This window comes from Lissotriton helveticus, chromosome 8, assembly GCF_964261635.1.
Source record: "Lissotriton helveticus chromosome 8, aLisHel1.1, whole genome shotgun sequence".
In the NCBI taxonomy this organism is placed as follows: Eukaryota; Metazoa; Chordata; class Amphibia; order Caudata; family Salamandridae; genus Lissotriton; species Lissotriton helveticus.
Window position 1 is genome coordinate 8,862,843 of NC_136069.1, and position 27,223 is coordinate 8,890,065.

The 27,223-nt window shown below is 46.7% G+C and overlaps 1 protein-coding gene across 1 annotated transcript in view; it reads right to left on the bottom strand.

The window, feature by feature from the left end:
- LOC144772212 (tryptophan--tRNA ligase, mitochondrial-like) overlaps window positions 1–27,223 on the bottom strand; it is a 108,832-nt gene that overhangs the window by 58,515 nt on the left and 23,094 nt on the right. The window contains exons 2-3 of the mRNA XM_078656356.1: window positions 20,198–20,452; window positions 3,327–3,407 (exon numbers count right to left, since the gene is read on the bottom strand). Coding sequence (XP_078512482.1) covers window positions 3,327–3,407; window positions 20,198–20,452 — 336 coding nt within the window. The remainder of the gene's footprint in view (window positions 1–3,326; window positions 3,408–20,197; window positions 20,453–27,223) is intronic.

Sequence of the window (27,223 nt, forward strand, 5' to 3'; positions counted from 1 at the left end):
TGGCGGTATATCAATGCTAGATCCTCTAATTGACCCTGTGACTGAGACCACTGTCGTGCCAGACATCCCAAAAGCGGTGCATGTGCAGCCGTACATGTGGCACTACAGCGACGCTTGATGGCATCACACCCAGTATGCGCATGATAGTTCTGACTGCCAACTGTTGGTTGGGTTGAAACGCGGTAGTAGCTTTTGGACATTTGGGATTCTTGCTTTATTGGAATAAGCGAATTCCGGTTGTGTGCTGAGGATAGCCCCCAGATATGGTTGAACCTGAAAAGGGCTGAAGAGGAGATTTTTGTAAACTGATGGTGAACCCTAGCTGATGGAGCAGGTTTATGGTATTTTGAGTGTGTTGTTGACACAGAAGAAGAGGGCTGGCTTTGATAAGCCAGTTGTCGAGATATGTGACAACATGGATGTTTTTCTGGGTAAATGTGTTGCCTACATGGCTAGGCATTTGGTGAATACTCAAGGAGCAGGAGGAATTGGAAATATTTGCATGCGATCGAAAATCTCAGTATTTGCTATGTGCCAGACGTACGAGAATGTGAAAGTAGGTGCCCTTTAAGTGTTGGGAAGACAAAGTCACCTTGTTGGAGAAGTGGGATAAATCTTGGAGAGTGACCATATGTAATGAGTTAAGGGCCGTAGATCTAAGAATGGCCGCAAAGATGTGTGCTTTTTGGGGATTAGGAAGTACAAGAAGGATACTAATGACCCCTGATGTTATAGAGCAGGGTCTTCAAACTGGCAAGAGATCCCAGGGGGGTGCCAGGTTTGGCTAAACAAAGCATTATGTGGACAACAGTGCTTTGTTTACAGTGGGGAACAAATTAGCAGCAGTTTGCCGATCTTTAATGGGCCATCACAAACATCTTTTGTCATTTATATCCTGGCTGGGAGCGACTTCAAAAGGGAAGGGACTCCAAGTATTCTTCCAACGCCACTCCAATGTCTACTCATCACACTGTGGATATTTTTCCACATTAGTAAGGCCTACCTGACCAGAGTAGCATGTTGGACAATCATGCGCTTGATTGCTTTTTTTTTTTTAAAATGGTACAGAATTTAAACACAATGTTTAAATAAGTCTAGACATATTTAAACATTGGCAACTTCATAGAATTGTGAAAAATGTGGGGGGTATGAAGGAGCGGCATTAAAAGGTTTGACAACAGCTCTTGTAAAGGGAATTGTACTATAGCTCCTTTGAGTAAAAGAGCTAGAACTTCCTGTTTGAGTAATGTTTTGTGCTCCAGAGGGGCTGCCTTTGAGTTTGAGGTAGAATGTTTGGAGGTGTGGTGATGAGCTCCAGACAATAACTATGCTGGATAATGACCAACACCCACTGATCCGATGTTTTGGTTCGGCAAGTGGGAAGAAAATGTTGCAATCACCCAACTTCCAACCCGAAGAGGTATTATATAGGGAGATATTGTGTTGCCCTATGCGTAGTGGAACCGATTTCGAAGAGGAAATCCTCCTCTATAGGCTCCTTATGAAATGGTACCGGATGATAAGTGTCTGCTCTGCCAATAAGCTCCTGATAAGCGGTGGTGTCATCAGAAGGAGAAGGCCTAGCATGGTTCAAGTCAGCACCAGTGTCCCCTTTGAGGGTCAATGTTATAGGCCTACCAAGAATCAAGGGGCTGGCGTGCATCAAAGGTTTCATCCCTGTCCCATGCCCACCTGGGAACAAATGTGGGGACCCCTGAGGAGTGATGTCTAATGGATCATCCGGAGAGTGAGGGGGAGAGGGTGAAGGTAGTGGAGAAGATGGTATAGGACTGGTGGCCTGGTCAGTGTTCCTCTTCTTTGTTGGCACCAGCAGACTAATGGCTTCTCTGGAGGCGAGCTGACGATTGAAAGGAGGTGGTGGGGAAACCACAGTTTTGGCCAGAATGCACCCAGTGTGAACCGGTATTTGGATTTGCCTCTGACGAGCAACAAGTTTCTCCTGCATCTAGTGGAGAATCAGTTCCACTGGAGTACCAGGGTCAGATCTCAGTGCCGGTCTCGAAATCTTTGGTACCGAGATAATTTTTGTTTCTGTGCCAAGGTGGTCAGTGCTGAAGCTAGAGCTGGTCAGCTGGGTGCCAAAGGGGATGGCTTTGGCCGGAGTTTTGGTGCCTAGCCCAAGGGTGGGACATCCAAATTGGATTTTCTGTGTCGACCATGGCCTGCTGGCAGTGGTGGCCGGGGAGCCTTAAGTTCTTCGGGGTCGATTGTGTTTTAGTTGGCAAGACAGGGTATTTTAGTACTCACAGTACGCTGACCCTATGGAACATACGCATCTCGAGATTAATTTCTATTTCAAAGTCTTCGATGGAAAAAGCCTCTTGCTATGCCGCGGAGGTGTTGTGGAGTTCCTTCTCCTCCTTTTCCTCGACATCCTAGTATCTGAAGATGTCGGGCATGTCGTCGACCTCTTTCCGCTGCATCTACCTGCGACTTGCCTTTCAATCTCGTAAAGTCTTCGTCTACTGAAATGATCAACAGTCCTCGCCGTCCACTTTCCTGTGTTCCTGAGACAAAAAGATTGCACACCTGGTGAAGGTCGGTCTGTGGGTACTTGGCGTGGCACCTCAAGCAGAAACAGAAAGGCATCTGTTCCATCTGCAGGGCATTTTATGGAGAATTCCACAGGGGATAGAAAGATAGGCCCAAAAGGCTGCTGTTCGAGTGCATAGATCCAATAGGTGATAATTTTCAGATTCCGAAACACAAAGATGGAAACACATCCGATAACAATACCAACAAGGGTAAACGTGAATCGCGAACCGAAAAAAGTTTGAAACTGTCTCGACCCAGAAAGCAGACACACATATCCTAACCTGATTGCGGAAAGAAAACAATCTAACAAAGGAGTCGATGCCCGTGCACATTATCACCAAGAGGAGGAGTCATTTTACCTTGTGACTTGAAAGACTTCTTAGAGGAAATACAAGTTGCACACAGACAGACCCAACACTAGATGGCAAGAGTATGCAAAGCGTGTGTATCTATAGCCACACATGCCTCGAACAGATGTGTTTTCAGCTCTTTCCTAAATTGAAACAGGGTTGGGGCAGTCCTGGTGTACACAGTAATGACGTTTAGATCATGGGTGAAATCCAAGAGCTTAAACAGCAGAAGCATTATCGAAAAATGTAACAGTAAGAAGCAAGACAACCCAGCATAACAATCTCAGTTACACACATATTGCAAGAGGAGAGATAGATGTGGGAAGATAAGAATAAGGTGTAGTACACGAGAGAGGCAAAGGGATAGAGATGATGTCTGTGCCACGCTTTACCCCCTGGAATTCAATCATCACTCTTTACCTTCCACTGGGGCAGGTGTCGTACACGTGGTATGGATGTCAGGCACCCCAGAATCCAGGCCAGTTCCGCGTGTTCGGACACCTAGAAGTAAAGCACAACAGCAGTTATTAAGCGTCACTATGTATGCCTACACACCATACACTTCTTCACTTGCAAGTACAACTACAGCCCAGCTTCTGTTGAGCACCAGCTAGATATTATGCGGACTGTCACACTGACATCACTACTAAAGCCGCCCAATAAGCATGGTCCGGCCCCACTCAAACACAGTGGCACATCAGAGCACTTTACATAAAGATGCCTCTTCCATCAGTCCCAATGGTTTCTATTTGTTGCTCCTCAAACAAAGATTGTTCTCAAACAAAGACCCTGAGAAAAAAATCTACAGTGTGAGGCACCTGAATCCAACATTTCCACTGTTTCTTGTTCCTGGAGATAGGAAACCATGATTCAGTCTCACTGTCCTGACCATGTGCAGCTAGGCTACCTGCTTCTGGCTGCTGACAGCTGAAACAGAACCATCGCTGAAACACGGTAAAGCAAATCTATTTACAAGCCGCTAATTTCATCAGGAGCATCAGTGAAACAGGGTAAGGCAGCCACCTCAGTTCTAGAGCAGGAGAGTGTGTGTTCTTCATGCCCACCAGTAAGGAAGCCTGGACTTACCAGATGGGATGCACTGTTTGGGCACCAGACGTTTGGCTACCAGGGCGCAATACTCCTTAATGGGTGAGGCACTGCCAGCGGAATGGAGTCAGGAACGAGGGGGCGGATATACAACAACAGTAAGAAACTCACCAAAATTACAAAAATAATAATCATATACACAGCTTTTTCTTTAGCTGTGTATATGATTATTATTTTTGTAGTTTTGGTGTGTTTCTTACAAATGTTTCCAGACTATTTATTACCTTGGACAAATTAGTTGGAATGGAACTGAGTGGAAGGAGTTCTTATATAGCGCAGACTGTCACCCAACGGGTATCCTGGCGCTTCGACCGAAAAAGAAAGACCATTCAGCAACTGGCTTCAGGCACTCTTAAAAGAAGAAGGATCAGACCCGGGGGAAGAGCCATGTTTTAATGCTCTTCCTGAACTCAGACAAGGAGTCTATCTGTCTAATATTCAGAGGAAGTTTGTTCCAGAGGAGGGCAGCGGTCACACTGAAGGCCCTTCCTCCCATCCTAGATCGTTTGAATCTGGGAGTTACCAACAAGCTGGCATTTGAGGAGCGAAGCTGTCTTTTGGGATGGTACCAGGAAAAAATTTCTTGCAGGGGGATGGGGCCCAAGTCATGTACCGCTCTGAGCCAGGCATAATGCCTTAAATTGGACCCTTTCCTTGATAGGCAGCCAGTGAAGTTCCCTCAGAGCTTGTGTAGATGAGGCGCTGCGCTGCCTGTTTAATGCTATTTTTGCTGCTGCAGACTGGACTCTCTGCAACCCCTGGAAAATATATTGTGTAGCTCCCAGATATAGGGAGTTGCAGTAGTCCAGCCTGCTAAGCACCGTGCTTCTCACCACCATTGGACGCAATTCTTCCGGTATTAGTGGGAGCAGCTGACGCAGCACACGCAGCACCGAAAAGCACACCCTAGCAGTCTGGTTGGCCTGAGATTCCAGTTGGAGATTCTCATCAATCAGGTCCCCCAGATTGCGTACTGTGCTAACTGGTGTCAATGGTTCCTCCTCCGGGGTTAGTCTCAACTCAAAAGGAATATAGTTGGACGGCGTAGCAGTGGAGCAGTATACTAACTCAGTTTTGCTACTGTTAAACTGTAGAGAATTTTCTCGGAGCCAGCTGGCGGTGCTAGACATACACTGTTGGAAAGTTTCCATAGATACTACATGTTTACCTTCCAAGGAGAAGGCCAACTGAGTGTCGTCGGCATAGTTAATTAAATCGACTCCAAATGATTTAATAATAGGAAACAGCGGCTGAAGGTAGACATTAAAAAGTATGGGGACAATCGCTGAGCCTTGCGGTACCCCGTAGGCTACTGGGGTTTTACTAGAAGTAAACTGAGCCATGGACACCATCTGATGTCTTCCGGTTAAATAAGACCGCAGCCACTGCAGGGCCTGCCCTGTCACCCCTATCCTTTCCAGTCTCTTCAATAGGATAGGGTAGCTTACCGTATCGAAAGCTGCCGACATATCGAGAAGCACTAGGACAGAGGCATTCCCGTTGTCGGCCCGCATGCGCAGATTGTCCAGCATAGTTACCAGGGCCGTTTCAGTCCCATGCCCTGGGCGGAACCCGAATTGGTCCCTGTCCAGGATTTGATTATCCTCCAAAAAGTTGGATAGTATCTTACTTACTGCTTTCTCCATGATTTTGATCGGGTAGCGCAGAAGAGAGATGGGTCTGAAACTGTCCGGTTTCATTCGGTCTAGGGAGGGTTTCTTAATTGTTAGTTGTTATACCCAACAGAACCATTTCTTTTTGCAATATAATTTACCCAAGTTCTGAGGGACACAGGGTCACCCCATTAATTCAAATGTCATATACAACAACAGCAGGCTTCTTGTGGAAAAGGCGACGCTCTAAGGTAGACAGACTGCATTACCAGACACATTAATACGCAAGGGATCATGGTGTAGCACAAAACCCGATTGTCTGGCATTGTACCTGCACTGGGGTCTACACGTTGTATGATAACTCAGTGTCATAAGGAGTACAGAGTCGAATTTTTCACACTTTATGAGTCCGGGTTAATCAGGGGAAACTTCACTTCATCGCCATCCAGATAAAAGGTGTAGAGATCGTCCTAAAACATACAGTTCTTCAACACGAGCTCCTGCACCATGGGAAATGAAGTGCAACCCTTCAGGTTTATGTCCAAATGATTGATCTGCTGTGGATCATGTCGACAAACAGAGTAAAATCGCAAGGCAGCTCTGTACTAGGAAAGAGTTCTATTTATTGCACCAAGAGGTATGAGAACTGCTGGGTAGTGGCACCAAGACCTGGCTGCCCACAGTAAACCATCTTTACACAGCTCCTTGGTCAAGGAGCCTTTTGTCTTCATTGTACTCACAAGAGGCCTCCTTGCCCAAAGCCAGTTCTTCTGGTTCTCTCTGCGTAAAGCAGCCCACCATTTCCTGGTGCACACGGAACTGCGCCTGCTCTCCCTGCAGTGTGGGGTGTCTAAGAGCGGTATACTACAGTGATGAGTAAAGGAGCTAAGCTCATAGTCAAACAGCAACTAAGGTTACAGACAAGAAGTCTTTTCATTCTTCCAATCTCAATTTTTGGCCCACCCGCTCACAATTTTTAAAGTTCTATGAAAGCAAAGCCCACCAGTTTACGGATGATAAACACAAGCGTGGAGTGCCTTAACAAAAAACAACTCCTGAACTTTACTCATGGGCTGAATAAGAAGAGAATTTGCTTGTCTACTAACAAGCTTTTGAGAAGACCACTTAGATGACAAAAGTAAAATCTACATTCAAGTGGGAGCAGGCTCAAGGGGACCTTAGGGGCAGCTCTACTAGTAAACAAGCATTGTCGTCTCCAAGTACAAATTGATAGTTCGATCCCTTTGAAAACTTTCAACAGACAGACTGCCAACGTGTCCGAGTCCAATGAAACAAAGTTTCAGTTACACGAACAGTTTGTGGATCTCCTGAGAAATCATTTCGGGCAGCTAAGGCAAGGTTTTTACTTTTGATATCCATAAAATCCAGGGAAAATAAAATAATATTTGCTCTATTCAGTCTTGTATTTACAAACCCTCAGGTGGGCTGCGGGAATAGAGTCATACGCCATTTTCCCTCTATGCAAAGTAGGGCCTGATCCTTATGGTTTTATCTCCACCCATCAAAGAAAATCATTCTCATCCATAAAACAAGTATGGCTCCGTGTTTTTTCTTCGTGGCAGACACTGGACAAATCTCATCTTTAGCGTTTTGTGTTCTCTTACAATGGTCACGCAGAAGTTACCACTTAGCCCTGCAATCTTGCAAAGCAAATTTCAGAAGCCAAGTTTCAAGAGGAAAAGGATGAGCCTTGCTGCGCATCTTATCTTCCCTTTCTCTACAGGGGTTCACATTTGAAAGATTATAAGCCTTACAACTTTGTTCATCCAATTAAGAAAAAAATGTGGATTTTTCTAATAACGTGTAAAAAGAGAGCAATCTTTTACCATCAACAAAATATATCATAGGAAAGAGCAGTTTCACAGCCATTTTACTGGGGTCTGTTTTTCTCTGGAGCTCAACATGGCCTTACCTGCCCGTGGAGGGCAGAGACATTATCGCCCCCTCACTCACCCGCTTCTAGGACTTTTTTGCCTAACTGTACATAAAGCCTTTCACATAAAATATGATTGTCATGACACAGGAGGCACTCCCCTTTCTAATCGCATCAGCTATTCCCGCCTCTATTCTAGCTCCAACTCGAAAGAACCGCAGGCCGCCTGCGAGACACTATATGAACTGCGACACGAGGTGATTTTTCTCTGTTTAACACTCACCAAGGACGACACTCAAGACACCAGATCAGACAGAAGGATAGACCGATGTCAGTTAACACACTTCTTTCTTTTGGAAGTACACAGCATCAGAATTGTTGACTTCTGGTTGAATTAGACTTTGAGAACCTTCACGCTTCCAGTCGTCCACTCATCGATCAATCCCTCGAGAATAAAAATATCTCCAACCAAAGTCCGAGAAAGGTCATCCTCGACGTAACTCAACACGCCTATAACTAGATACAATAAACAACTTACCAGTGACTAGAACTTTGCGGAGTGGGATAGCCGCCACAGCAACTCCGATGGGACGATAACATGGGATAACTTGGATAGCTTAAATGTTGTGTGTATTTGTAAAGAGCCCCATCAACCGCAAGAGTATCCTGGCGCTCAGCAGGTGTGTGTGTTTAGCCCAACCTATGGTCGGTTGGTTAATTGCAAAGCCAGGTCTTCAGATTCTTGGAGAATTGAAGAAGCAAGGAGGCTCTGATGTGGAGCGGGAGATCCTTGCATGCTTCAACAGCGATGTAAAAGAACTCCCGTCCTCCTGATCTGGGTCTTTGTATGTGACAATATGTGCGAGTAGGTCTGCAGAGCATAGGTGTCTGGGTGGCTGGTGGAAGGCAACAAGACTGTTCAGGTAGAAGGGGTGAAAGTTGCGTAGTGGTATGAAAGTGTGTGGGGAGTTTGAAATGTGTGCGTGTGTGTGTATTGGGAGCAAGTGCAGTTCACGGACGTGTGGTGTGATGAGACTTCTGTGTGGGAGGTTGAGGATGAGTCTGGCTGCTGAGTTCTGGATGGTTTGTGGTCTTCCAGGAAACCGCTTAGTGATCTCAGCATTCATGGTGGTCTCATAATCCAACTTGCTTGGTGACTAGTTGTTCTGCTGCTTGTTAGCCATTTGAAGTTCTTCCTCAGCATCTTAGAGACAGTGTTGAACTGTGGGGTGATGTCCAGTTTGCGGTTGATGATTCCAAAGTTCCCGTAATGGACTGCTTCTGTCTTGTTGGCGTCCAGCTTGAGACCATTGGCTTTCATCCAGTGAGCGGATGCGGTCATGCAGGCCGTGAACTTGTTTCTTGTGCTTGGGTTCTTTTCTGAGAGAGGGTATGAGTAGTGCGTGAGCATGTCAGCATTAGAGAGGATGTTTATGTTGTGTGCATGGATGATGCTGGGCAGAGGAATCATGTATGTGTTAAAGAGCATAGGGATGAGCAATGAAACACAAGACATACTGCAGATATGTATGTGAAAACAACAGTTGATGGACAGAATGTAGAACAATGCCATACATTCACCCCAGTACAGAGATCTGGGCCTAAATCCATCGGTTCTTTGCTCCCCATGCCATTCCAGTGTGGACCCAGCCATAAGCAAATCAGTCTTGACCCTGTGCCCCATGGGAACAGTCCAGCCCGAACTGCCATGCCAGGTCCTCCTTGGACTGGAATCAAGCATCCTAGGACCGGTTTCTGGCTTTCAGCCGTCATCAGCCAGGATAGCTTGACTCCAGTGGCGTGGAGAGCATGGGACTCACGTCAGTGAGCTAAAAAACGGTGATGGATCAAGCCCTGATCTGTTGACTGGGTAGGAGTGTTCTGATTAACTCAGATACTCTGTCCATCACCACCCCCTTTTTGTAATTATTTTGGCCACCATGAGTGTGGAAGGGTATGCTCAGACATGAGTCCCTTGCTCATTGCACCATCAGGATTCAAGCAAGCCGGGCTGAAGACGGCTGTAATGCCAGAAACCGGTCCCCGGAAGCTTGTTTCCGTTCCAGTGAAGAATTGGCTTGGTAGTTTGGTCTGCCCTGTTCCCATGATGCACTGGGCCAGGGACAGACTAATCTGCATATAGCCAGGTTCTGAACTGGGATGGTGCAGTGAGCTAAAAAACGGTGATGGATCAAGCCCTGATCTGTTGACTGGGTAGGAGTGTTCTGATTAACTCAGATACTCTGTCCATCACCACCCCCTTTTTGTAATTATTTTGGCCACCATGAGTGTGGAAGGGTATGCTCAGACATGAGTCCCTTGCTCATTGCACCATCAGGATTCAAGCAAGCCGGGCTGAAGACGGCTGTAATGCCAGAAACCGGTCCCCGGAAGCTTGTTTCCTTTCCAGTGAAGAATTGGCTTGGTAGTTTGGTCTGCCCTGTTCCCATGATGCACTGGGCCAGGGACAGACTAATTTGCATATAGCCAGGTTCTGAACTGGGATGGTGCAGTGAGCTAAAAAACGGTGATGGATCAAGCCCTGATCTGCTGACTGGGTAGGAGTGTTCTGATTAACTCAGATACTCTGTCCATCACCACCCCCTTTTTGTAATTATTGGGACTCACGTCTGAGCATACCCATCCCACTCGGAGTGACAAATGCAAAAACAACAGTTGATGGACAGAATGCAGAACAATGTCATACATTCACCCCAGATCTCGGCCTAAAGCCATAGTTTTTTGGTCACGTGTATGTTCAGACGTGAGTCCCATGCTCTCCACACCACTGGAATCAAGCTATCCTGGCTGAAGACGGCTGATAGCCAGAAACCGGTCCTCGGAAGCTTGTTTCCGGTCCAGGGAAGACATGGCTTGGCAGTTCGGGCTGGACTGTTCCGATGAGGCACAGAGTCAAGACTGATTTGCATATGGCCATGTCTGAACTGGGGTGGCCTGGTGAGCAAAATAACGATGGATTAAACCCAGATCTGTGACTGGGGGTGAATGTTTTGCCATTGTGCAACATTCCGTCCATCAGCTGTTTTTGCAGATACGTATGTGGGCTTTGAGAAGTAAGATGACAGGCTGACAGCCTGCGTCCCATCCGCTAAAAAGGAGCAGATCCAGCATAGAGCAGGTCCTTGGACGCCAATCTCTTGCAGGCGCCTGATGAGGATGGGGTGTGAGACTGTGTCAAATGCTGCAGAGAGGTCCACAAGAAAGATGGTTGCCGTATTCCCTCAATCAAGTATCATGTAGATGTCGTCTGTGGCAGTGAGGAGTGCTGTTTCTGAACTGTGGGTGGGCCTGTATCCGGACTGCGTGGCATCTGGGAGTGTGCAAAATATGTGGCACAGGAGCTCAGATGGGATGGTTACCTGCTAGATCTGAGCTCAGCAGACTAATTCAGTCACTTGTTGTGGGTCTACCGAGTAGTCCAACCTTTTGGATGACTATTTGAATGTCGAGAAACTAAGAGAGTGAGATGGCACAGCAGCTCTGTACTAGAAAAGAGTTCCACTTATTGCACTAAGAGGCATGAGAACTGCTGGGTAGAAGCCCGAGACCTGGCTGCCCACATTAAAGCATTTTTTAATCTGCTCCTTGGTCAAAAAGCCTTTTGTCTTCATTGTGCTCACAAGAGGTCTCCTTTCCCAAGCTTTAGCCAGTTCTTCTGGTTCTCTCTGCTTAAAGCTGCACTCCATTTCCTGGTGCACACAGATCTGTGACTGGGGGGTGATTGTTTGAATCCAGTCGCATTATTTAGGACAGGTTTATTTTTGCTCTTTTCAGAGAAGACTTTGTATGTTCTTTTTGCTTGGTCAGAATATTTCAGAAGCGCAATTGCTCTTCTCTGATTGAAATATTTTTCCATTTGTATATCCACTTTCTTTTAATGTGTACATAAATATTTCTGCCACAGGTGCATACAGTTCCCTGAAACCTCACTGAGTTGGAATAGGAGGTGTGTGTGTGTGTGTGTGTGTGTGTGCAGCTAGCTTTGCATACAGTAATTCATACTTTGTTCATGTGCTTAAAACTCCTCTGGATCCACAGGGCTAGATGAAGAAGAGTTATACCACATGGCAGAGAAAATAAAAGAATGGAGTTCACGAGATGATGAGCTGCTCACTCAATGACACTACACTTTTATATTAAAATTACCTTAAATAATTCTCCATTGCTTAAACATCATACCTACATACAAAACCGATTAAAACTAAAAACTACAAAGATCAACCTGATTCGACTAAAAACAGTAACATTCCCAAATGGACCAGCCCACGCCTCTGTTTCGTGATCCAGACACTCATGTGACAAATTTCTCTTCTAATACACAGTGAGAGACCTAACAGGTCAGCAAGAAAATAGCTGCACATGATGTCTTTGCTGATGCAATAGTCTTTTTCTTAAGTCAGTTGGGCATGCATTACCTGCAGCATTGCACATGTTCACCAACCGTAAAAGAACGCTACCGCAGAATAACTCTTCGTTAGCGAGGCTGCACATATTTCTGGAGTGTGCTGCTCTGAGCTTGGTCTTGCGCACACTTGATCTACTTTTGACAAGAGGTTGTGCTGATCTTTCTTTGAAAGCACCACTTCCTGCTGTCTTGACATCCAGTTGGGCGTATCTTTGCCTTATTGAACGCCCATCCAACGCGTGTCAGGTCTCACTACACAGCATGATTTCCTTCGCTACACAGATTGCAACACTCTTGGTTTCTTGGTGGGCTCAAATCTTGACCTTCACATCAGACTAGTATGTCTTTATGCATCCTCTCCAGTTCCTTCTGCAACCTTCTTCTTTTCGAGAGAACTTAATCACAACAAGCTTTTCCTCGACACAGCGTACTCTCACATGCAAAGATTCCTTCTCCTGTGTTGAGGCCTTCGTTTGGCTTGTCGTCAGTGTGAAAATTGGACACAGGTTAACATTAAATAGGAGCATTTTTTACATAAGGCTTCAGCCACTGCCTGTGAGATGCAGCTCTTTTCCTAACTGTAAGTGAGATCCCTCAGGCTCCGTTCCCGAGATACCAGCCCAAGACACCACGTAAGCATAATTGTAATGTTTTAAACACCATATTTTATAACGTAATATGCTTTAGAAGTTGATAAATATAAAATATTTATTTTTATTATTAGATGACGGTGTTTCTTTAACAGAAATATGTGAAATGAATTTAGAGAGCCGGCATGATCCCGATCGACACAGACTTCAGAAAGCGAGCTTGCTTCTCTGGATCTGGAAAGAAGGGTCAACATGATGGGAAATTAATTTGCTTCAATGTGATGGGAAATTAATGAGCAGTTCCGTCCAGATGGTGAACGAGCGCAGCCACGCAGAGAGGATCCGTGTAGGGTTCCCAGCCTCAGCAGTGAGAATGCGTGCAGTGATGTGCCAGCCCCGCTACAGACGGGGAATCTACGAAAGCACAGAGTGCTGGTGGTCTACCACGAGGCCCACGACGGCGGCTTCTCAGGTAGGATTACTGACCGTCTTAGGAAGGGTTTCGTCCCACTCTTACAAACTGCTGTGATCAGGAACCCCATCCTGTGGTGACGGATGCAAAGGATCTAGAAGACAAACGATACTCGGTGCATCATTCGTATCACAGAGCTGCTGCCAGCTGGCTGGAATCTCCATCATTCCATTTCCCATATCTGAGCTCTTCTCTCTGGAGGTGTCCAATGCATGTCCTTGCCTGGAGGTCTGCTTCCAGGGGGTTACAGATGGCAAATGAGTAAGGAGACTTGTACCCTGAGGGATAGTGAACAGAGTTACCTTTGGAACCTCCCAGCCAGAGAAGTGCTGGTCATGATTTAGACGCCATCTATTCAGTTTCTTTCTTAAAGCCGGGGAGCTACTTCGGTGTTGGAGAGGCAAGTTCCATCATCGGAGTCCTTCTAAGAGGGGGCATAAACCTGTGGAGCTGCAGTGAATACCATTTGCATTCACAATGTTTATGACTAAATACACAATACATTTGTTGGGTTTCCACAGAAAAACCACAAGGAGTGCAATTACAGCTGGACATTCATGGCACAAAAGGACGTACTGAGTTAAGAGGCATACCGCGCAAACACCGAGTCACTGTTTGCACCTGTAGGACACCGTAGCGGCAGGTCTTCTTTGATTAGGCCCCCCCCCTTTTTTTTTTAACAGCATGACCCGGAAAGGTAAGATTACAGCCTGGATGTATGCATATACAGATTTTTCTTGCTCGGTTCAGTGACTGCAAAAACAGCAGACATCCTCAGAACACTTTAAAAGAAGGCAACTCCTTCACTTGAAACTGCCCAGCAGATGTTCACTTTAGACAATGAAGCCGAGAGCAATGAGATGGTTGGTCCAATTATGGAAAGGACTGGGATGTACATAGTGCGGGTCCAGGGACCTTAGTCTACAGGCACAAAAGTGCACTGATATTTTATCTTATTACACAGATAAAACTTCTTCAGCTCAGTGCAGGAAAGTACCCTTTTTGTGTGGTGTACAGACACACACACACACTTTTTGCTCCACTGGTGATGGTTATGACTCTGGAGCAGACACTCAACCCCTGTCACAGATCTGGGTTGAATCCATCATTGTTCTTTAACTCACTTCGCTACCCCAGTTCACACCCAGACATATACAAATCAGTCTTGGTCCTGTGCCTCATGGGGACAGTCCAGCCCGAACTCTCAGGCCAGGTCCACCGTGGACTGGAAACAAGCATCCTGGGACGGTTTTGGGGTAACACCCCTCATCAGCCAGGCGAGCTTGAATCCAGTGGCAAAGTGAGCAAGGGACCCATGTCTGGGCATACCCTGCCAAATCAGGGCGAACAAAGCAAACACAAGGAGATGATGGACGGAGCGCTTTTCAGACACTCACCCCCAGTCACAGATCGGGGTTGAATCCATCATCATTCTTTAGCTCACTCTGCCACCCCAATTCACACCCAGCCATATGAAAATCAGTCTAACCCTGTGCTTCATGGGAACAGTCGAGCTCAGACCAGAAAATAGCATCCTGGGACCGGTTTTGGGGTAACACCCCTCATCAGCAAGAATAGCTTGAATCTGGTGGCGTAGCGAGCACAGAGCCCAGGTCTGGGCATACCCTTCCCACTTAGGGCGACAAATGCAAAAAGAGCAGATGATGGACAGAATGCTGAATCAATCAAATATTCACCCCCAGTTACAGATCTGGGTTAAATCCATTGACTGAGGGAGAGTGTTCCAAAGCTTAGATGCCGCCACAGCAAAGGCTCTCCCTCCACACCTTGCCCTGTGAAACCTAGGAATGACCAACAGGTTTTTACCAGCAGAACGCAACTGTCTAGTGGGAACATACTGGTGGAAGAGAGGCTTAGTTCCCACAGGGCCCGAGTTGTAAAGTGCTTTATGAATAATACGTACAGCCTTAAATACAATTTGATTGGCAGCCCGGAGCCAGTGCAGTCTCCGAACAGCATCAGAGACTGGCTGATATTTGGGAAGATCCAAAACAAGTCGTGCTGCAGCATTATGGACAAGCTGCAACTTATCAATGGCTGTCTTCTTGATGTCCAGGTAGAGCGCGTTACAATGAACCATCCTGGACATAATGAGTGCTACAGCCTCTTATTTACGCGCAGAAAGAGAGGAATGAAAATACCTTCCCAACGGTCTTAATAACCCAAAAACAGGATGATTCGGTCTTATTGACCTGAAGATTAAAGGACAGGTTGTTGTCAACTAGGACACCAAGATTATTTGCAGATGCAGACGGGCTGGGACATTGCCCAAGCATTACTGGCCGCCAAGAGTGAGTCCAGATAGCTTGTTGACTGCCAAAGATCAAAACCTCAGTTTTGTCCCCTTTCAGTCGGAGGAAATTTGGTATCATCCAGGAGGTTACAGCCTGCAAGCAGTTGTTGAAGTTGGAGGTGGAGGCCTCTGTATCCTTTGTGATGGACACAATTATTTGTGCATCATCAGTATTGGATGCAGCCTCCAGCCCAAAGGATCTAATCAGCTTGGCCAACGGCGAGGCCACTGCCTGCACGCAGCTGTTGAAGTTGGCAGCGGACGCCTCTATATCCTTTGTGATGGACACAATTATTTGTGTATCATCAGCATAGGATAACGCCTGAAGCCAAAAGACCTGATCAGTTTGGCCAGCAGGGAGACATTTATATTAAACAAAGGTGGGCTCAGGGATGAGCCCGGAGGAACTCCACACAAAGTGGCTTTAGGGTCAGAGTAGGATTGGTCCACCACCGTGGTCTGTGACTTATCTGCCAGGAAGGATGACAGAAGCTTCAAAGCTAGGACTGTGACCCCAATTTCCTGTAAGCCATCAACCATCCTGGTGGAGAGATGGTGTCGAGGGTGGAGGATAGGTCCAGCAGAACCAGCACGGCAGCCTGCCCACCATCAGCCATGGTATGGATGTTTTTGACTTCTGATAGTAGTGCAGTCTCTGTCCCATGGTTACTCCTAAATCCATTCTGGGAAATTTCTAGCAAATGCCGGTGTTCCAAATAAGCAAAACACACATAAGTCATCAGCTGGGCATGAAGATGTTTCTCCAGGATTTGGGCAGGAATGGAGAGTAAGGAAATGGGCCGATAATTTTGTCAATTCTGAGAAGTCCACGATGGATTTCATAAGCAAAGGATTAACAATCGCAGTTTTCCAGCTTTGAGGGTGGCATCCAGAAGAAAGGGCATGATTGAGAATTGCTGTGAGATGGTGAATAATTATATCCCCTCCCAACTTCATCAGTTTAGGGGAGCAAAGTTCAAATGGGGAGCCTGATTTAATCCCTCGAAGAAGCTGGTCAATCAGCTCATAGATAGAGGGAGAAATGCTGAAAGACAAAACTCCTGCTAATTCGTCTGTAGGGAACTGGGGACTGAGCTTAATCTTTTGGGCAGAATTTGTGGGCTCGGAATTAAGACTGTCCTAAGAAGAGTAAATCCCAGATATTTTGGAATGAAACAATTTGGCCGTACGATCACAGAAATCCTGCGAGCTCTTAGTATTGGGGGAAACAAAAGGTAGGAATAAAAGATTGATCAGTTTCAACAGATCCCTGGGGAACTTGACTGATGCGATCTTCTGATAACAGTAGAAGGATTTCTCTAGCTTAATGGCTGTTTTGCATTCTACCAGCTTAGCCTTATGATTGGCTCTTTCCAGCAGATTGTAATATTTACACCAAATGCGTTCTTGGCGGCGACAAGCTTGCTTAAGAATTCTCATCTTTTCTGAGAACCAGGGAGAGGTGGGCTTCTTCCTACCTACATAGGATTCCTTAGGGGGCGTAAGAGCTGATGCAGGCCGTGTTGAATACTCTGTAGCTGCCAAATCAGTCTCATGATGGTCAGTCCAATTTTGAGTGTTAAGAGCCCGTAGAAAGGATTCCTTACTTATACCTTTCCAATTTCTTTTAAGCACCTTATTAATACTCATTGGGACAGTTTCATGTGTGGCGGGGAAGGAAAGGGAAAACGGGACAGCAGGATGGTCAGACCAAGTGAGGGGAACAGGATCATCTACCCTAAACGATGATCATTAGAGAAAATGCCATCAGGACTGTGCCCTGAATCAGGAGTAGCTGTTGTTACTAATTGTGCAAAACCACAACATAACATCGTATCTTTGAAAGCCTGCAAGGCTTTACAAGAGCCGTTGTCAAAATGAAAATTATAATCTCCTAAAAGGGTAAGATTTTGTTTAGGAAGTTAGGGTTCTATGAGGTTAGCGAACTCCACGGTAAAAGAAGACCTGGGTCCCGGCGGCCAATAAACCAAGAATCCAGCAAAAGATTCCGCTGGGAACACTTTTAGAGAGAAAAGTATAGCTTCACAGGGAGTTGTAGGAGTAGATAATGGCTCTATAAAATAGGTATAAGAAGCCTTATATATAATGGACAACCCCCCCACCCCAATTTTGCCAGTTCTATCAAGCTGGGAGAAGGTATATCCCGGAGGAGTAGCATCATCCAGATCAGGACCCAAGGAGTCCTCAGCCCAGGTCTCTGTAACAAACACGCAGTCCGACTCATGATAGAATTCTATTTGATTTTTAATAAGTGATCTGGCATGAATGAGAAATCCAGTGAATGTGGTCATATCTAAGCAAGAAGGAAGGGAACAGCCTGAGCTATTGTCGGGCCCAATATCAAGGAGGAGAGATGAAAGTTGCAGACAGGACACCCAGTAGTGTTGCCAGTCAAGAGTTCTCCCAACTTGAGGGGGAGAAAACAGGCAATAACAGGTAATAGGGGAGGCGCACAGGAAAACATTTGGGGAGATAGCAGGAAGACGATGGCAAGAGCAGAGTGCAACTGCAGGCAACAGCCTTTGCCCTTAAAGTGACAGTGAGGTGGAAAAGAATCCAGAGTGGTAAGCAACGTCACTGAAAAAGGAATCACGTGGTTTAAATATATGAGAGCAGAGTCGGCAATCACGGAGGAGTTCAAGTACAAGATAATAGCAAATCGCTGAACTGCTGAAACTTCAGAAGCGCTGAGAGATATTAGAGTAGGAATTTGCCCATTGGGAAAGTTTTCACTTCCTTTTTGAAAGTTGATAGAGCAGGTTTTCTTCTGATGAACGGCGATCGCGAGTTCCAGATTCTGGGGGCAGCCCCAGAGAAAGCTCTGTTGTATGTTTTCTTCTTCCGGAAGAAGGCTGTCTCACTTACAACCCAGGAGAAAGGACTTCATAGGCTGAAGGGGTGTCCTGCTCATGCGGGGCACCCTCACACTTAGAACCGAGCACCCTGCCTTCAGGATTCAAAGGCCTGTTTTAGGGCCTTAGATATAGGGAAACCTAAATTGATATCTTTCGTAAGTGCGGCTAGCACCAGGTTACACAGGATGAAATGGCGGGCCTGCAGTCTTAATTTGAGTGGTCTCCCATGGGTGGCATAATACATACTGCAGCCCATGGGTGACCCCTGGTGTACCTATGCCCTGGGTACCTTAGTACCATATTCTAAGGACTGAAGTGTACACCAATATCCAATCTGGGATGTACCAAAGTACTTAACATAACAATTTAGGGGAGAACGCACAGTGACTGGGGTCCTGTTTATCAGGATCCCAGTCAGACTAGTCAGAAACCGCATAATACCAGGCAAAAAGTGGGGGCTAACCATAAAAGAAGATCCTACTTTCCTACCGCTAGCATGTCAAGGATAGGAGCAGAGGAGTCTTTCAGTTAGGTTTAAGTCAGGATTATCAGGTCAAGATCATGTGTGAGGTTAAGATCAGCAACATCTCATGCAGGATTGTCAGTTTTATCAGAGTGTGAAGAGTGTGAAGAGTAAGAAGACAAGAGGAGGGTTTGGATACTGTGGTCAGATAGAGGGACTTTGTATAGTCGGTTGCATGAGCTGATTGGGATACGGTCTAGTTCTCCAACTCAACTGCATAGGCGTTGCGGGAAGAAAGGACATGTTGGAAGGGATGGGTGTTGGAGATATGACGGGGTCATTGATGAGAGTCTTTGTTCTATAGTCCTTATTAGGACACTGAATGCTGGTCACCGCTGTGGTGATGTGAATGAGTCTATGCGAGTCTGCTTTGAGATCTTGCAAGATTTTAGTAATCTCATCCAGTCGGATTCTAGTAAGGTATGGGGGCGGGTTGTCAGGTCTTGAAGCAGTGGACGGGGGGTGGGTAAGGGGGTGATGACTATGTTGGGAATAGGGTGCTGATGTATTGGGGAAGAGAGCATAGGGGTGGGTGGACTGGGGGTAGAGGGACGATTGACGTCAGGAGGGGGAGAGCTCAGTAGATGGGTGAGAGGAAGGGCTAACGGTATGACAGAGGTTATTGAGGACAGAATCAGCATTCTGGGGAGACAATGGTTGAGGCAGGTGGGAGGTCAGATATATAGTCAGGCGAGGGCGATGGTAACATGGCTATGTGAAACTGAAGTAATTGCTCTGGCTGTGGGTCAGGCTGCAATCTAGTGTGGTGGCAGTGGTTGAGTTAGTAATGCCTGCAGCGTTAGGAGGAACGTACAAGGAATCAGATATTAATGCTGTTTTCTTGATGAGAGGGACACATTCCTCAAATAATTTAAGGCTGTGATCTGTTAGCCAGTGTTAGCCTTAAGCCAGTCCAAGTTTTCTAAATATTTGCAAAAAAAAAACGAGTAGAGGCGTTCACTTAAGATAAGGGACCACTTGGCAATTATGTACGAGACTGTTCCCCGGCCATCCCAACTTTGCCGAGGCCGGTTGGGGGAGCTGGTCCAACAGGCAATACAGTAAAACCTGACAAAGCAAGTCAGACATGCACTACTACAGTAAACGGACAGACTTCTAAAATGCTACAGAAATGACAAGTTCACCCTCCCAATTTGCAGCTCATTTCATCCAGAGCTTTGATTTCTCTTTCGCACAGGTAGGACACACACACACACACAGACAGAAGACGGAACATGCACAACTCTACAGCTGTGCTCACAAATCTGGCACGAGACACCTGTAAGGGTGGCCATCATGTCTTGGACTACAGAGAAACCAAGACACCAGAAAATAAGCAGATTGTTTCTATCTGTATTTAGATATATTCAACCTCATCTATGTACATTTATGTTTACCTTGTGAAATCACCCTGAAGTGGCACAGAGTTTACATATTTGTACTTATACAAAACAAATAAAATAAGAATAGGCTGACCTCGGATTGCTGGAATAGTATAGACTTCTCAGGGTCGATGCCACACGCTAGCAGGCAAGCCGTCATGGTAAGCACGCTCCGCCGCAAGGTAGAGGGGTCCTGCGGGACGGTCACCGAGTGCAGGTCCACAATGCTGTACAGGACCCTGCTGTACTGCTCCTGCAGCTGCACCCAGCTCTCGATGGCCCCCAGGTAGTTGCCCAAGTGAGGAATGCCTGTAGGCTGGATACCAGAGAACACAAGGGGCTTGGCATTCTGCAACAGAAAGGAAAGAAACATGGAGGTAAGCGAGGCGCAAAAAGACATTTCTCTCAACCACAGATGTAATTAACAGCATCTTAAGGCCGGTCCTATTTCTACTGTGCAGGACGGAGGGATGCTAGATCCTTTCAAGCCACTATGTAGAAATTGAACTAAAAAAATGCAGTGAGCAGCTCAAGGTTGCTCAATGCGCATTAGGATTACCACCAGTAAGTAGAGCACTCTGGACAAGGGGACAAGAGATCAGGAATTGCACCTCTCAAAAAAAACACAGACTTACAGGCTTGAGTACTTTAGAAGGAAGCTAAACAAGACAACAGAAGGCAAACGATCTGCAGCCTTTAGTACTGAGAAGCCTACCAACCAGTGCATTCTTCCATCATTGTGAGTTAACCAAGGAAGGTGGAATTGTATAGCATTTGTGCAACTGGTGATGCTTTGTCACCTTGGAGAGGGAAGTGCCTATGCTATGTCACCTCAGAGGTTTGTGCAGCTGGTAGGCGCCAGTGCTTTGTTACACCTGAAAGGTCTGTGTGTGGTTAACAAGCATGTATGCTTTGTCTCAGCTGAAAGGTTTGTGCGTTTAGCGAGCATGTATGCTTTGTCGCACCTGAAAGGTTTGTGAGGTCCACGAGCATGTATGCTTTGTTGCAGCTGAAAGGTTTGTGTGCTCAGCGAGCATGTATGCTTTGTTGCAGCTGAAAGGTTTGTGTGCTCAGCGAGCATGTATGCTTTGTTGCAGCTGAAAGGTTTGTGTGCTCAGCGAGCATGTATGCTTTGTCTCAGCTGAAAGGTTTGTGTGGTTAGCGAGCATGTATGCTTTGTTGCAGCTGAAAGGTTTGTGTGGGTAGCGAGCATGTATGCTCTGTTGCAGCTGAAAGGTTTGTGTGCTCAGCGAGCATGTATGCTTTGTCTCAGCTGAAAGGTTTGTGTGGTTAGCGAGCATGTATGCTTTGTTGCAGCTGAAAGGTTTGTGTGGGTAGCGAGCATGTATGCTTTGCTGCAGCTGAAAGGTTTGTGTGATGAGCGAGCATGTATGCTTTGTTGCAGCTGAGAGGTTTGTGTGATTAGCGAGCATGTATGCTTTTTTGCAGCTGAAAGGTTTGTGTGGGTAGCGAGCATGTATGCTTTGTTGCAGCTGAAAGGTTTGTGTGGGTAACGAGCATGTATGCTTTGTTGCAGCTGAAAGGTTTGTGTGCTCAGCGAGCATGTATGCTTTGTTGCAGCTGAAAGGTTTGTGTGCTCAGCGAGCATGTATGCTTTGTTGCAGCTGAAAGGTTTGTGTGCTCAGCGAGCATGTATGCTTTGTTGCAGCTGAAAGGTTTGTGTGCTCAGCGAGCATGTATGCTTTGTTGCAGCTGAAAGGTTTGTGTGCTCAGCGAGCATGTATGCTCTGTTGCAGCTGAAAGGTTTGTGTGCTCAGCGAGCATGTATGCTTTGTCTCAGCTGAAAGGTTTGTGTGGTTAGCGAGCATGTATGCTTTGTTGCAGCTGAAAGGTTTGTGTGGGTAGCGAGCATGTATGCTTTGCTGCAGCTGAAAGGTTTGTGTGATGAGCGAGCATGTATGCTTTGTTGCAGCTGAGAGGTTTGTGTGATTAGCGAGCATGTATGCTTTTTTGCAGCTGAAAGGTTTGTGTGGGTAGCGAGCATGTATGCTTTGTTGCAGCTGAGAGGTTTGTGTGGGTAACGAGCATGTATGCTTTGTTGCAGCTAAAAGGTTTGTGTGGGTAGCGAGCATGTATGCTTTGTTGCAGCTGTAAGGTTTCTGTGGTTAACGAGCATGTATGCTTTGTTGCAGCTGAAAGGTTTGTGTGCTCAGCGAGCATGTATGCTTTGTTGCAGCTGAAAGGTTTGTGTGATTAGCGAGCATGTATGCTTTGCTGCAGCTGAAAGGTTTGTGTGATTAGCGCGCATGTATGCTTTGTTGCAGCTGAAAGGTTTGTGTGATTAGCGAGCATGTATGCTTTGTTGCAGCTGAAAGGTTTGTGTGGTTAGCGAGCATGTATGCTTTGTTGCAGCTGAAAGGTTTGTGTGCTCAGCGAGCATGTATGCTCTGTTGCAGCTGAAAGGTTTGTGTGATTAGCGAGCATGTATGCTTTGTTGCAGCTGAAAGGTTTGTGTGATTAGCGAGCATGTATGCTTTGTCTCGGCTGTAAGGTTTGTGTGGTTAGCGAGCGTGTATGCTTTGTTGCAGCTGAAAGGTTTGTGTGGTTAGCGAGCGTGTATGCTTTGTTGCAGCTAAAAGGTTTGTGTGATTAGCGAGCATGTATGCTTTGTCTCGCTGTAAGGTTTGTGTGGTTAGCGAGCGTGTATGCTTTGTTGCAGCTGAAAGGTTTGTGTGGTTAGCGAGCATGTATGCTTTGTTGCAGCTGAAAGGTTTGTGTGGTTAGCGAGCATGTATGCTTTGTTGCAGCTGAAAGGTTTGTGTGGTTAGCGAGCATGTATGCTTTGTTGCAGCTGAGAGGTTTGTGTGATGAGCGAGCATGTATGCTTTGTTGCAGCTGAGAGGTTTCTGTGATTAGCGAGCATGTATGCTTTGTTGCAGCTGAGCGGTTTCTGTGATTAGCAAGCATGTATGCTTTGTTGCAGCTGAAAGGTTTGTGTGGTTAGCGCGCATGTATGCTTTGTTGCAGTTGACAGGTTTGTGTGGTCAGCGAGCATGTATGCTTTGTTGCAGCTGAAAGGTTTGTGTGATTAGCGAGCATGTATGCTTTGTTGCAGCTGAAAGGTTTGTGTGCTCAGCGAGCATGTATGCTCTGTTGCAGCTGAAAGGTTTGTGTGATTAGCGAGCATGTATGCTTTGTTGCAGCTGAAAGGTTTGTGTGATTAGCGCGCATGTATGCTTTGTTGCAGCTGAAAGGTTTGTGTGGTTAGCGCGCATGTATGCTTTGTTGCAGCTGAAAGGTTTGTGTGGTTAGCGAGCATGTATGCTTTGTTGCAGCTGAAAGGTTTGTGTGGTTAGCCAGCATGTATGCTTTGTTGCAGCTGAGAGGTTTGTGTGATGAGCGAGCATGTATGCTTTGTTGCAGCTGAGAGGTTTGTGTGATTAGCGAGCATGTATGCTTTGCTGCAGCTGAAAGGTTTTTGTGGTTACCGAGCATGTATACTTTGCTGCAGCTGCAACGTTTGTGTGGGCAGCGAGCATGTATGCTTTGTCTCAGCTGAAAGGTTTCTGTGGTTAGCGAGCATGTATGCTTTGTTGCAGCTGAAAGGTTTGTGTGGTCAGCGAGCATGTATGCTTTGTTGCAGCTGAAAGGTTTGTGTGGGTAGCGAGCATGTATGCTTTGTTGCAGCTGATAGGTTTGTGTGATTAGCGAGCATGTATGCTTTGTTGCAGCTGAAAGGTTTGTGTGGGTAACGAGCATGTATGCTTTGTTGCAGCTGAAAGGTTTGTGTGATGAGCGAGCATGTATGCTTTGTTGCAGCTGAAAGGTTTCTGTGCTCAGCGAGCATGTATGCTCTGTTGCAGCTGAAAGGTTTGTGTGATTAGCGAGCATGTATGCTTTGTTGCAGCTGAAAGGTTTCTGTGCTCAGCGAGCATGTATGCTCTGTTGCAGCTGAAAGGTTTGTGTGATTAGCGAGCATGTATGCTTTGTTGCAGCTGATAGGTTTGTGTGATTAGCGAGCATGTATGCTCTGTTGCAGCTGAAAGGTTTGTGTGATGAGCGAGCATGTATGCTTTGTTGCAGCTGAAAGGTTTCTGTGCTCAGCGAGCATGTATGCTCTGTTGCAGCTGAAAGGTTTGTGTGATTAGCGAGCATGTATGCTTTGTTGCAGCTGATAGGTTTGTGTGATTAGCGAGCATGTATGCTTTGTTGCAGCTGAAATGTTTGTGTGATGAGCGAGCATGTATGCTTTGTTGCAGCTGAGAGGTTTGTGTGATGAGCGAGCATGTATGCTTTGTTGCAGCTGAAAGGTTTCTGTGCTCAGCGAGCATGTATGCTCTGTTGCAGCTGAAAGGTTTGTGTGATTAGCGAGCATGTATGCTTTGTTGCAGCTGAAAGGTTTGTGTGATTAGCGCACATGTATGCTTTGTTGCAGCTGAAAGGTTTGTGTGGTTCGCGAGCATGTATGCTTTGTTGCAGCTGAAAGGTTTGTGTGGTTAGCGAGCATGTATGCTTTGTTGCAGCTGAAAGGTTTGTGTGATTTGCGAGCATGTATGCTTCGTTGCATCTGAAAGGCTAGGGCAGTTGGCGCTCACCTATGTATGTCTGAGGATTGTGAAATTGGTGAGCAGGTATGTTTTGTTGGGTCTGAAGAGCTTGTGAAGTTGGCAAGTGCCTAGGTTTTGTTGTTAAATGCCTAGGGCTAGGGTGGACACTGGTTACATGCCTAGGGCTAGTGTGCGGACATTGCTCTATGCCGCGAGCTTGTGTGGAAAAACGGGTTTACTCCTCAAGCTGGTGTGCAAACACAGGTTCTATGCCTCAAGCTTGTGTGCAAACACAGGTTCTATGCCTCAAGCTTGTGTGCAAACACAGGTTCTATGCCTCAAGCTTGTGTGCAAACACAGGTTCTATGCCTCAAGCTTGTGTGCAAACACAGGTTCTATGCCTCAAGCTAGTGTGCAAACACTGGTTCTATGCCTCAAGCTAGTGTGCAAACACTGGTTCTATGCCTCAGGCGACTGTGCAAACACTGGTTCTGTGTCTCAGGCTACTGTGCAAACACTGGTGCTATGCCTCAGGCTACTGTGCAAACACTGGTTCTCTGGCTGCTTTGCAAATGCTGGTTCAATCGATCTATCGAACAATCAATCAATTAGTATTTGTAGATTATGGGATTATCACCCGTGAGGGTATCCAGGGGCTAGGTCCCTGGGCTTAGTCGAAGAGTCAAGTCTTAGGTCTCTTCCTGAAGTGAGGTTTGGAGGTGGAGGGTGCTATAGGACTTGGGCGTGAGGTGGGAAAAGGAGCGGCCTCCACTGTGGCTCCGGGGGATGCAAGGTGTCTGAGCAAGGGCGAGGGACGCAGAGCGAAGGTTTCTGGAGGTTTGGTGGAAGTTCAGGGGGTGGGTAAGGTATGCTGGTCCTTGGTCGTGGATGGCTTTGAAGGCGTGCCAGTAGTTTGAATTTGCATCTTTTCTGGATGGGAGCTAATTGAGGTTCCTCAGTTGGTGGGTAAAGAGGTTCCGTTTGGGCAGGTAGAGGATCAATTTGGCTGCAAAATTATATATCGTCTGGAGCCTTCTAATGATTTCTGTGGTGGTTCCTGCGTACAGTGTGTTGCTGTAGTCCAGACAGCTGGCGATTAGGGCTTGCATGACTGTTTTACTTGTACTTATTGGGAGCCATTTGAAGATTCTTCGGAGGGAGTGGAAGCAGGCAGAGAAGACTGTGTTGATCTGTCATTTCATGGCAAGTTTGCTTTCCAGGATGATACTGAAGTTTCGGGCGTGGTATTCCGGTGTGGGGGTGGGTCAAAGGTCCGATGGCCACCAGGTGTCATTCTAGAGAGGCGTGGTTGCCAAATATCAGCACTTCGGTCTTGTCCATGTTGAGCTTTGGACAGTTGCTCTTAACCCAGGCTGCAACGTTCTTTATACAGTTGTAGAAGTTTGTCGGGTGGGGTCTGCTGCGAGAGAGAGGATGAGGTGGTGTCATCGCTGTAGGATATGATGTTCATATCATGGGTTCTGACGATGCTGGCTAGAGGTGTCATGTAGGTGTTGAAAAGGGTGGGGCTGAGGGATGAGCCTTGAGGGAAGCCAAAGATGGTAATTGTGGGTTCCGAGGTGAAGGGGTTGGGGGAAGGAGGATTCTCTGCGTGTGGCCCGTGAAGAATGATGCAAACGATCTAAGAGTGTCCCCCTTGATTGTGATCTGATGCAGTCTCTTGATGAGTGTGTGGTGGAATACGGAGTCAAAGGCTGCGGAGAGGTAGAGGAGGGTCAGGGACATAGATTCTTCTCTGTCGAGTATGGTGTGGATATCGTCTGTGACAGCAATCAGGACAGTTTCTGTGCTGTGGTTGGCCAGTAAACCAGATTGGGAGGAGTCTAGCAGGTTTTTATCTCCAGGTGTTCAGTGAACTGCCGGTTGATGGCCTTCTCCAGGACTTTGGCAAGAAACAGGAGTGGCGAGATGGGGCGGTAGTTCTGGAGTTCACTGGGGTCTGCGGCGGGTCTCTTGAGGAGAGTTCTGACCTGTTTCCATGAGTCAGGATAGGTGGCTGTGGTGATAGATGTGTTAAGGATGGTGGTGAGCTCGGGCTGATCTTGTGGTTTCCTAGGTTGAAGAAACGGTGGGGGCACAGGTCAGTGGGAGCTACCGAGTGGATGGGAGTTCATGATCGCTGTAGAGTCTGGTGTGGCTTCTGTTGGAGGGAGGGGGAGAGTGGGTTATGGCTCGAAGTTCCTGTAGATAGCGGATATCTTGATGTGAAGGGATTCGCTATAGGGTCGCAGAAGTTCTGTGAGGTAGCGATCGTGTTCTCGGTGGCTGTTGGGCAGGAGAACTCTCCGACGTTGGTGAAGAGTTCCTTGGTGTGGTTGGCGCACGCCTCGATGTGGTCTGCAAAAGCATCCTTTTTCGCAATCTTCTCTCAAGTTGTTTACAGCTGCGTTTCATTGTGCTGAGTTACGGTGTGCGCCAGTTCGCTTGTTTGGTAGATCTGTGGTTTTGCTTTGATGGGGGCAACTTGGCAAGCGGTGTTGGTGATCCAGGTGTTGAATTCTTGATTGCCTGTGCTTGGTCGGGGCGTCAGGATGAACAGTGTTGAGGGCGTCCATCCATTTGGTCGATGTCACTTTGCTACAGCTGCAGAA